Genomic DNA, 13,026 nt, shown 5'->3' on the forward strand with positions numbered 1-13,026 from the left:
TGCAGAAACCGAAACTCTTTTCCTTCATCTTTTTCACCAAGGTATAGTTAAGAAACGTTTATTTTTTCCTCCTCCTCCGCTTCATCAACTTTACCTGTTCTGACTGCAATATCTGCAGACGTGAGAGAGTTTCTTTGATTTCCTTTCCTTTTTCTTTTTTCTTTTTTTCTTTCATCTGGACCTGATCCTATGACTAGCAATAGACGATGAAAACATACATGGACGGGTTTTTATATTGTCTCCTGCTGGCCAGGTGTATCACGCACTCTATTGTCTTCAACATATTTTTAAGTGGCATATTTTGCAGGAATATTCTTTCGCAAACGAATGAGCTGTAGTGCAACAATAACACCAGAGAATTACATAGATAATGCATGCATGTGTAGATAAACAGATGGATAGATAGATGAATAGATACAATGTTGTTGAAGATATATCAAACTAAAAGGACCTGATTCTGTTTTCCCTGCTAATCAAATACGCAACATAGTAAAGCAAGCGACCTAAAGAGACGCTGAATACAGTCTCTTTTTTTCTTGTTTGTCCCTTAAACATACTTCTTGTCTGCTTGTTTACAAGTCATTTATGTTCGTTTACCTCACATCTCACCTGTTTACATGGCAGTGACTCTTGCCTTCCAAACCCTAACTCTTAATTCAGTTCATTAACCTCCCCAGTTAGCCTCTGGTCTCATCAGTTAAAATACACTTCATGTCTCTCAGTCATCTTATATCTCCCACACTCTGCCCTCCTGTGTGTCAGTCTCGGTGCAGATTGTTCAGTGTATGGTAATGAAGGATTACGAAGAGTTCAACATAACCTGATTGTTACACACACACACACACACACACACACACACACGCACACACACACACACACACACACACACACGCACACACACACACACACACACACACACATATATATATATATATATATATATATATATATATATATATATATATATATATATATATATATATATATATATATATATATATATATAACACGAGTGCACACATTTGAATGCTCGACTGGACATACCTGCTAGGCAGAATGCTGATGCTGAGACCATTAACACAGTAATCAAGTTCAATAAGACATGGCAAGGCCGCCTTGGGAGAGGCTACCCCACCTTAACAAGGACGACATTTCCCACCCCAAGAAGGAGGCGCCTGGGGTACAGTCGTGACCCAGGTTCACCAGCAGGACCGGTGGGCGCCCCACCCGCCCGGAGTTTATTAATAAAACTTCACAACGGTAAACATGGAAGGCGGGTGTTCCTGGTGCTAAATGGACTGGAAGGATGTGTAACGAGGACGGACCACTGCTGCAACCTGGCCTCTTGTGCCTACATGTGTGTGTGTGTGTGTGTGTGTTGCTCAGAAACATCCATGGATGTGAAAAACGATTGATTCATGTGAGTAAGGACAGACAACAGGAAACCTAATGATCCATGACGAGGTTATTTACTCGCTAGTTCTGAATGGTAAGATCAGAAAATTATAATATTAAAGAAGAAGCATTTATGTGTCGTCGGTATGAACACCTGCCAACAGATGTGGGCAGGAGGATCGCGCATGTGCCAAGTATAAACTCGCGAATTTGAAGACTCACACACACACACACACACACACACACACACACACACACACACACACACACAGAAAAACAATCGTAAAAAAATTTACATAATTGCTGAAGTTCAGTCCACAGCCGACGGAGAACACAAGTGAAGAACAACGAACAAACTCGTCTGGCAGATGCCTGTTTTTAAAGACACAGAAGAAACGTATCATATACGTGGAGAAGTCTGAATATTTTCTTGTCCTCCACTTAAATCTATATTGACAAACTACTGTAAAACAAACTGGATCCTTTTACTTATGTGTTCTCACTCCTGGTTCTCTAACAGATGATTTTGCGAAAAATATGACATCAATATATTCGTTTTTGTGGAAGCCGTTCATACGTATGCGATTATGTAGAAATCTATTGATCATTGAAATATAAAACTCGAATTTCAAAAGGTCATTTGGGCCTACTTGCCTCCCTGTTCGTCTAATATCAAATCCATTTCATGAATAAAAAACATACGTCTATGTATATGTTGCAAAATAATCACCACAACAGTATGCATCACTGGATGTATAGGAAAATTATTGACTCACGAGTAGTGCTGGGTGAGGGAGGAGCAGAGACAGTATGATCTCAGCTGTCACTGAGCTGGGAAAGCGAAAAGGAAAAGCAACTCATTCCAGAACCGAGAGATGGATGACTGTACTGTGGGCTGGTTATACACTGGTGGGGCGTGGACTGGACGTGCATTATTGGAATTATTATTACTGTTATTATCATTATCATTATTATCATTATCATTATCATCATTATCATTATTATTATTATTGTCATTATCATTATTATTATTATTATTATTATTATTATTATTATTATTATTATTATTATTATTATTATTATTATCATTATTATTATTATTGTTATTATCATTATTATTATTATAATTATTATTATTATTAGTATTATTATTATTATTATTATTATTATTATTATTATCATTATTATTATTATTGTTATTATTATTATTATTATTATTATTATTATTATCATTATTATTATTATTATTATTATCATTATTATTATTATCATTATCATTACGCAACACTAGCATCCCCTCTTATGGAGCTCCTGCAGCTTCATAGCTGTGTGTGGAGAAGTGGCCACCAGAAGGCCAGCATTACGGCTGGACCTTCGTCAGGTGGTTCCTCGTCTGACTGAGTGAAGTACCTAGCCATTTGCATCAGTCCGGTACGATTCGATTTTTTCCCTCCCCTTTCATTTTAAGACGATCAGATTCTTAACACTGTGTGCAAAAACGTCTCACGAAAGGTTAAACATCGATCAAGTTCTCTTTTTTTTCTCTCTCGTAGGCCAGCACCCGTGCACAGAATACCTGTCTCAACTTCAGTGGACAGAGCAAAATGTTTGAGTGAAGGTTATTATGCATCTTGCACGTACACACACACATAACCTAAGAACACAAATGAGCATCACTGGTTACAAGACCTGGGTCTGGTGTCTGATAGGTTGTAGGCGACAGTGTAATGATGGTGAGGTGCTTGTGGTGACGTGGGTCAGTGTAGAATAGTAGGGTGTTGTGATACTGTGTGGAATGACTGACGTATAACAGGTTGTTGTGGGATGTTGTGAGTTTTCTGTACGTGGCGTGTCGCATGTTGTGGTGTAAGGTGTTGTAGTGTTGTGTGTAGGTGATTGTGGTGTACTGTAGTATAATGTATTATACTGCGTTATGACTGAACGACGTTCAGTGGGAATTGTTTGATGGAAGAGATGGAGTTGCTTTGAGTGTCTCTGTGAACTGAAATAAGTTCGACGATCATGTGAGAAGATACATAAAAGAAAACATAGTCTACCTGTCATGTTTGATGTGAAGATTGATTTCTTTAGGGCTAGGAAGGTTAGAGTTGAGAGTATCACAACATATAGATGTTCTGTATAGTAAATGCGGTATGTAAAAGTCTAATATATCAAAAAGGGAAGACGTGAGAAAGATATAAGTTGTAGGAAAGGCAAGGAGGGACGAGGAAGTAATTAGGTGGTATGTGTAAATGGAATGAATAGAACATGATATTGTGTAGGTCGAAGAACGGGAAAGAAAGGTCGATGGTTAGAAAAAAAAAAAGAAAAAAACCAATTCGGTGGTAAGATCCAGGATGTGAGCTGTGCAGGTTGAAGTGTATTTCAAGAGATGATGTCTCGACGGTTTGATGATTGACTGTATGTTAGGGTTGTTAGGAGTGACGACTAAACCTGGAGTCATTCCTGATTAGGTTGTTTGTCGTGTGGTAGACACAGTTAGGAACCGTTCAACTGACTGTGGTGGTGGGGGTATGCTAGTGGTGGTGATGGTGACGGGAGGGTGTGGTGGTGGTGGTGTGTTGTGGTAGGGACATGGGTGGCCAAGGTATTCGGGGTACGACCATGAGTCCTGAAGGAAATGATAAACCTGAGGCCTCCCGTGACTGTGGGGGAACACGAGCTGGTACAACTATCACCTTCGTCATGATCTTCACCTTTCCAGGCCAGCATGACGCGCGACGCTATATTTGCGGACGCGGGCGCCAGGGTCTGTGGGCGTGGGCCTGGCTACATTTGATCGTGACGGGCGTGGAGGAGGCTTCAACCTGCGGAGGTCACATAACCCATTGTGACCCCGGCTGAGCTTCCCTTGAGGGAGGAATACACAAACAGACACACACACACACACACACACACACACACACACACACACACACACACACACACACATACACACACACACATACAGATACACGAATGCATACATAAGTACAGACGTAATCAGACAGGTATATACATACGCCCACACACATACAGATAAGCACATACATATACATACTTTCAGGCTGTCTGAAAGGTGTATGACACTTTTTCCCACGTGAAATGTCAATGAAAAGGTATAAGAAAAGAGTTTCTTCAACTCCTCGATGATAACGTACTGCTGAGGGGAACGACAGACGCATGTCGAGGTGAACCATCCAGTCTGGGTAAAAGTAACCACTCACGCCCAGCGGAGCTCCTGACTCCCCTGATGTTCCTGAGCCACGTCAACGTCTTACCCACCGGGAGTCAAGCCATGCCAGAGGGAAAGATGTTGCTGGTAAACGTGTGAGACAGACATCGAGGCTATGACAACTTACAGAGGCACTTGGACACGTTCCAGCGAGCCAGCACGGGTCACATGCATGACTAATGAAGTTTATTCCAAAACAAGTGCAGATTTATGCACTCGGATAGAGTGAAAGGAGGCCAGTCTAGCCATCATATAAAGATGGAATAAACCAAGAAGCACATTAGGGGTAAGATGAGCGAGTCATGGGTATATATAGCTCTTGTTGTGATAGCCTTCAAGAATACGAACAAAGAGATGGTCAGAAAATTATATACGAACCATCTGATCCACTTTATGATATGCCTCACCACCTGAGTCTCCTTATCTACAAAAAAGCAACAGAGTTTCTAGAATGAATCCAATGATGAATGTCAGAAACTACATCTGGAGTTAGGAATTGTAATGTCCAAACAGAGGATCACAGTCAGAGATCGCTACCGACTGTGAAAGACAAAAGAAGACACACGTTCTTTGAACATCTCTCCACAACAGGGAGGAACCGTTCTCCTGGAGAACGTAACAAGATAACTAAGTTAAAGAAAGTCACGAAGATAGATAAGAAAATTGTCCTGTTGCCGTTGGGTGTCAGACAGTGGAACAAGACGTCCGTGACACAGACTAAAGCAATGACTATACTGTGTTTACTGAATACGTTTACGACTGAGATGATAAGTTATGATATAGATCCCAACATAGGGAAATCACAAACACACACACACACACACACACACACACACACACACACACACACACACACACACACACACACACATGAGCAAACGAACAATAAGCAAAAGTAACCATGAATATTCACCAAGAAATACAAAATGCAAAGAAATATACACATACGAGCCACGTCTTGCCACACCCCTTCCAAACATCTGCAATTTCAAGTGTGTGGTCGACCTCGATCCTTCCCTGCTCCAGCCTCACCCTAGCCCACCCGAACACTTCCAACACGCCCCACTCCTCATCCCATCCAGACACACAACGCTCCCCATCTCACCCAGACACTCCCTGCTGGCTCCTCTCCTTTCCCCACCCAGATACACTGCCACTCTCAGTCCCTCCCAGACATTGTCAACATGCCCACTCCTCCCAATCAGACACCATCAACCCTTCCAAAGTGCTATACATCTCACCATAAGATCCTGTCTCCTACTCTTTTACTCCTTCCTCCATCCTACAATTCTGCTCCTTCGATCTGCATCTCGTCTCGACATAATTTCATCAGTAAACTTGGGCAGGATATCTCAGTGGGTCAGACGGAATCTAGGTAAGTTTAATGCCTCCAAGACCCAGTTTCTATCCCAACTCTGTATCGAAAACTCCTCTCAACTCTTCTCTCTTTTTTGACGGTCTTTAATTACACCTCTTGACTTCCTTAACATACTTGGTATTACTGTAACATCCAAACTCTATCTTGGAAACCCCACATGACGGGAATAGGTAAGTCTGCCTGTAAGAAACTGTGGAGACCTGTTTAGATGTTGTAATTTCTTTTCTTCGAAACAGTTGTTCCGTTAACACATAGGATTGATCCGTCCTTGAATGGAGTACTGCCCTCACATCTGAGGTGGCTCTAGTTCCACATTCTTACTTGACACAGTTGACTCAAAAGGAGTTTGACTTATAAACTGTCCCAGTCTAATTTCAAAACTTGAACCTCTTACTCTAGCCACAATGTTGGGTCACTGTCCATCTTCTATAGGTATTACTTTGGTTTTTCGCTTCCGAGAGCTGGCTACTTGTGTACCCCCACTATTAGCAGACTCGGCAAGTCGCTGCGTCACATGATCATTGTGAGGCCGTTAGCAACTCAAGGGTGGGCGCCGTTTTGATACCTGCTTCTTTTTCTACACCTCGAAATTTTGGAACTTTTTACCCTCTTTTGTCTTTCCCAATAACTCTGACTTGGTATATTTCAAAAGACAGGATTTTCACTTCCTTCAAAATTCGTAAGTACTTTCCTTATCTCTTCTTTTTCCCCTTTCATTAACCTTTCTTTATTTCAGTAATGCTCGGCCTTGATGTGGACTTTTGTCAATTTGTGTGTGTGTGTGTGTGTGTGTGTGTGTGTGTGTGTGTGTGTGTGTGTGTTTTACCGGCATTTTCTTATTCTAGGCTTTTAAATGAATACCACAGAATATCAGTCACTATATTGAACGGGAACAGAATGACGGCATTTCATTAAATGGCGGCTAATCTCTCTAAGAATTCAATCTAATGTTAGGAAAAAATAAGGAAATTTTTATCAAACTGACTGAGGTGCACGACAAAACAAACGCAACTAAATAGGACGAATTTATCTCACCAAACAACTTAACATGTTAAATTTCCTGTACCAAGTGAAAGAAAATAACATTTGTACAATATGAAACTAATTATGATGACACACACACACACACACACACACACACACACACACACACACACAAAACTAAAAAAAAAAATACAGTTGCGCAAAACAGATCTAGAACTCATTTATTACACAGATTCTGTTTGATCTTACAATTCAGATTTGGTATGACATGTGTGTAGTACACGGTTAATTAGAATTCTTACGGGGTCATCGCTCTGAACAGTAAGAACGTACGTGTCTTGCGATCTGTGACTCGGCTTAAAGTCGAACATCCTTGACCTAAGAACGATGACTTCTTCCTTACAGTTTGTCTGAGGCTTCCATCATCCTCTGTATTAACTACGTAGAAAATGTCGTACATTTCGAACTGTTTACGCCAGTAGTAGCGATGAATTATGCCCCCCTAACCATTGTCGCAAGTCTGTAACCTTGTGTTAACGATATATCATTCAACAGTCGCCGTGGGCTATCGTACGTCCTCCCTTTCCTAACATCTATATTGAGGACTCGTCAGCAAGATGATGAAAGCCGCAATTTTTCCTTCCTAGAGAATCTAGGTGGAATATTTTGTATCATTCTCTGACTTCGGAATTTACTTGCTCGTCTGCAGCTGCTGGTCCACTCAGATTTTCCCCCACTATCATCTACCGCTCGACCATCCTCTCCTACAACCTCCAGCTTGTCTGATGTCTACAACTCCCTACTCTCTCCCTGCCCTACACACTCCTCCTCTCCCTGCCCTACACACTCCTCCTCTCCCTGCCCTACACACTCCTCCTCTCCCTGCCCTACACACTCCTCCTCTCCCTGCCCTACACACTCCTCCTCTCCCTGCCCTACACACTCCTCCTCTCTCTGCCCTACACACTCCTCCTCTCCCTACCCTACACACTCCTCCTTTCCCTGCCCTACACACTCCTCCACTCCCTACCCTACACACTCCTCCTCTCTCTGCCCTACACACTCCTCCTCTCCCTGCCCGAAACACTCCTCCTCTCTCTGCCCTACACACTCCTCCTCTCCCTGCCCTACACACTCCCCCTCTCCCTGCCCTACACTCTCCTCCACTCCCTCCCTAACTCACTGACGAACGTACACCATAATAGCATCATGGTGTCCTCTCCGTTACCCACAACGGTAATGAACTAAAATCTTACCTTCTGTTACAACAGTAATCCACTGTGGGCTGTTTCTTGTGTTGTTTATCTGGTGTCACAACCTCATCATATTCAGTTCTTGGCCACATCAAGTTCACCTCACTTTCACCCACGATTTTCAAAAGCTTTACAGTGAATTTCTGCCCCATAGCTTTCCTGTAAAATCTTCAGAACATGAAGAAAAAAATCAGAGTTTCAGTTAAACACAACACCAGAGCAGCACAAAATGACGTCAGACACAACTTTAAGTAATTACACATCCAGGTCACACACTGAGTCCACCAGCACTGACCTCTTCCACCAACACTAGATCATGACCCAACTGAGGACGGCGGTGCGCTGCTGGCAGGGTGCAGGGGCTAACGACCTCGTACTGGTCATTAACAATCAAACAACCAGACGGCGCTGTAACTAGGTAGTTACACCCGCGGTGTCAACAACAATACCCCTGTCCCCAAAGCCTTTGTGATCTATGCAGATTAACGTTTTTATTCAATCTTAAGCTCTATATACTGCTGTCTTAAGGGTAAAGAAAATAGTTACCAGGTTCGTTGTTTACTACCTGTTTACACGCATGGGTATAACGAAGGTACGTAGTTTCCTGAAGAGTCTGATAACCAAACGGCCTCGTATGGTTATTACAGTCGATAACAACAGGAAAATACCGCTGAAAAAATGCCGAAAAAAAATATAGGCTTTTAAATGAGTGTCTTGTAAATCTTAGTTAACAAGTTAAAGACCCGACTAACAAAGACATTTAATATGTTGACTGAGGATTTAATAATTAAATAGAAAGTATTATTACTTGATAAATGAAAACTTATACAATTAGGTCACTGTGAACTTTGCTCACTCTCTCTGATTCTGACCTTTCTGGGTGTATGATGTTGTCGAGTGAGGCGAACTTTTGTATCTAATCGACCGTGCAATAGAAAACGGAGTACCTCATAGGGACACAGAAAATGCACTTTGTTTCATGGATAACATGTTGAAAATAAAAAGGTTTATATCATTTGAATCGTTTGGACACAACTTGAAGGCCCTGCCATCTAGATCACAGTGTTCACACACAGATAGTGTAGTTGTTTTGCATATACACTCAAGGTTTTTGTCCATGACGGGCATCCAGGGGGAATCTCTCGGTCAAACAGGCTGGAGGTGTAAGGTAAATGTGATACGTGGAGGACGAGCCAGCATGGTGTCCCCTGTAGGACGTCAGCCAGTCTGATAATGTTTTCTGGGAAGCTCTGTTGCATCCACAGTTGCCAAGATGATACGGTCGACTTCCTCCAGCTTTGAGGTGGACGAAGCCAATTGGTCCGCGTGTTCACTGCCTCAGGTGTTGCAGTGACCAATCCTTTAGCGAGGTTGTATCACTGGAAGTGCGATTTAGACGAAAAATAAAAAATTCACTCCAAAGGAGTCCACATGTCCCTGCTACTGAAAGTAGCGAGCCCTTGGGCTGCAGGAGCCTCTCGAGAGAGGTGCTGGGTATCACCAAATCTCTTTCATATAAAGCGGGTCCCGGGGTAATTACGTATAAACGAACGAATACTGATTATCCTGATTCTCATTAAACTGTGTATTACCAGTGTTGCTAGCTTTAAGATCGAAAAGAGTCTGAAGGAAAAATTATAGGTTCATCTTCAGTTGGACTGATTCTATATAATCTATACCTATGTAAGATATCAACTAACGCCTCAAGGAAGAAAAAATAATATTTTGTAAAACGGTACTGAAGGAAGTATCTATTCCATCACACACTGTTTTGAACATTTAATATTTCAAGGGACAGAAGCTGGAGTCAAATCATCATTAATGCATAATAGTGAATAACTCTGGGTCCCAGAACGTTGCCTTGTGGTCCCCCATTATCTTGGACAAATGTGTCCGAGATTTCATTAAATGCAGTAATTCTGGCAGCAAATGTTGTGTCACATAGGAATTTACAAATAAACTAGAGACAGAACCTTAAGCATTGTTCTTCTGTACCTACGGAAGCCACACTGATGATTACTTCACTGATTCTAAGGTTCTGATTAGGACAATAATAAGTCCCTTATTCACGATTCTTCCCATGACTGTACAAGTGCAGTTTGCCAGGGAATAAGACTGCGACGAACTAACAAACGCCTGGGGATCATGAGTGATGTGCACAAAGACCCGTGAATTATCAAACGTTCAAGACTTCACAAATCTTGATGTACAATGCTGACAGTTTGATCAGGTTGTCCTGGTGAAGACAGTGGATCATCTCGTATGTTGTCTCTTTGGGATTTCAAGGCAAGTGATTCACTGGTAGTAAATATACCATTACATTGTGGATTTTATTTTTCTGTGGCAAATTTATTTACAGTTTGCTCGGCCTGACGTTTGCGGTGGAGAGGGACGCAGTTCATAGTTAAGCAGTTGATTGACGTTTGAAAAACTCTCGAAGATTGTATTGGCTACGTCGATTGACTTGTTGATGGTGCCTCCTTCTGTTGTGAGAGATGACATGCTTGCCTCTGTCGTACAAGAAGAAGAAGAAGAAGAAGAAGAAGAAGAAGAAGAAGAAGAAGAAGCGATAAGGCGTCAATATTCTGAGCCTTGAAGGCTTCAGTACATGCCCTTGATGGGTTCCCTGCTGTGCCTCGCCTTCACGACAATGGGAAATACTAACGACAGTTTCGTACGTCTGGCAAGACTGGCGGGAGTGACAGCTAAATTGCCTCTCCAATTGTGTCCCAGTGAGGAATGTCAATGTGCTCACAGGCCGCATCACCGTTTTCTGTTGTCCGATACATCATGTGTTCTTGTCACACTCACATCATCGTTTTCTGCTTGCTCAATACATCCCGTTTTCTCCTCTAACAACCGTTTTCTGCTGTATCATCATACAGCCCATTTTCTTCATTAATGTGGAACTGTAAAGAATTGTGTAATGTTTGCATGAAACGTATGGTGGTAGAGAAGGGAAAATTACTTGCAAAGGTAAATATTGAAACATTTTCCTCCAAGATTTGTCTCGCCAAAGTTGCCAGATATGAATAGTGAGGGTACACAGTCAAGACCAGGAGTTCTCCTAATGTGCGTGGGGTGTGCTGTAGGCAAACAGATCAGGTAACACTGCATGGAGAAACGTTATCAGGTGTGGATTTTGTAGATGAATAAACGAGACCTGTTGTAGTTGGGTACAAAAAAAAAAAAAAGAATCCGATTAGATTTCGACGCATTTAAGTATAGAAAATATGTCGATCATGTTGTGGAAGAGTGACCAATGATTACGAACTGTGGTACATATTCACAACAACTGGGGGAGGGGAGGGGGGGATGATGGTGTTGATGTTGTTGCGCTACGCGTATGAAAAGAATCCTGGATGTTGTTTTGTTATCATTGTTGTGATTCTTGTTTTCCAGGACTTTGTGTGTGTGTGTGTGTGTGTGTGGGGGGGGGGGGGGGGGGAGGTTGTCATATCAAGTTGAAATCAGCAATTGGTGGTGCGCTTGTTTAGTCCCGTGATAGACACGACCAGCGAGCAATTGTCAGCAACATTGTTTGTGTGGTCCAGGTTATCATCATCATCAGAGGAGGAGGAAAAATAAAAAAGGGTATTAGGTTACTGTTGTAACCCCCACCCCCACCCCCACCCCAACCCCCGTCCACACACCCGCCACCCGCCTTCCTCCTTCCCAGTCTCCGTGTGATTCGTTAATTACTGTGGCGCGATGTGAACGTGGGAGTTGCAGCAGAAGGATCACTCAGATTCGTTTGTTTCGTTTAGTTCTTATCCAGTTTCGAGGAAATCATTTTCTTTCTAAGTCAGAATTTCAGACTTATCAAGTCGCCTTCTTCCTCTGTTCCAGCCACCATCACCTTAATAAACATGTTTGTTGTTGTGCAGGTAAGGACCACGTGTTAGATATAATTGTATCTACTGACAGCCTTTTGGAAACAACGAATATAATATCTTAAAGACCAAACCAAACTATTTATTCTCTAATCCTCGTGTGAAATGGATAACAACACAAAAGAGCGATAGGGTAGTTATCAGAATGACCGTCATTAGCCAGTTCAACCATCCTCGTTAGCGACAACTTCTCGTAAGCGATCTGGTGCTGAAGCCTCTGTGTTGTATACCACTGGATCCTCTCCTACTGAAGCCTCCGTGTTGTATACCACTGGATCCTCTCCTCCTCATAGCTCCCACCCTTCCTCTGTGTGTGTGGGAGAAGCTGATGTGTTGCTCCCCACGACCAGACGCTCATTCTCCAGCAGTTCTCGACTGGATTCATATCACAACAACAGTTTAGCCACTACCACATTGTTTACTTTCAACACACACACGTACATCAACAGAACTCCTGATATTGACTGTACGATAATAGCACCGACCAATGCTCACACGTTTCATTCAATTTTCTGGAAAATGATTTTAAGTTGTTGAAACTGTGTTGATTGTAAATCATAAACCAATAATGGAAATAACACCAAAATAATGAACTTTGAGAGTACATCATACATTTTTTATCAGAAATGCATTCATCCATTCATGCATTCATTCATTCATTCATGCATTCATTCATTCATTTATGCATTCATTCATTTATTCATTTATTCAAACTATCCGTATTCACTGACGCTAACACTGACCCAAGACACGCCCTCTGTATTCTTCCTGGCGCGTCCCACCTGCTCCTGATGAGCGAAAGTAAAGTGATAACCCACGACCTCGAAGCTCCGTTTTCGCTACATTAATACACTACGAGCAATGTTCTCCTCTCCTTTGTTTAGGGGC

At 42.1% G+C, this 13,026-nt stretch overlaps 1 protein-coding gene across 1 annotated transcript in view; it reads right to left on the reverse strand.

The window, feature by feature from the left end:
• Nucleotides 1-8,412, reverse strand: part of f (espin protein forked) — a 410,656-nt gene extending 402,244 nt beyond the window's left edge. Inside the window, exon 1 of the mRNA XM_071674484.1 lies at nucleotides 8,249-8,412. Within this exon, the coding sequence (XP_071530585.1) occupies nucleotides 8,249-8,397 (149 nt within the window). The 5' untranslated portion in view covers nucleotides 8,398-8,412. The remainder of the gene's footprint in view (nucleotides 1-8,248) is intronic.
• Between the last annotated feature and the right edge of the window lie 4,614 nt (nucleotides 8,413-13,026).

Source organism: Panulirus ornatus, chromosome 20 (assembly GCF_036320965.1).
Source record: "Panulirus ornatus isolate Po-2019 chromosome 20, ASM3632096v1, whole genome shotgun sequence".
In the NCBI taxonomy this organism is placed as follows: Eukaryota; Metazoa; Arthropoda; class Malacostraca; order Decapoda; family Palinuridae; genus Panulirus; species Panulirus ornatus.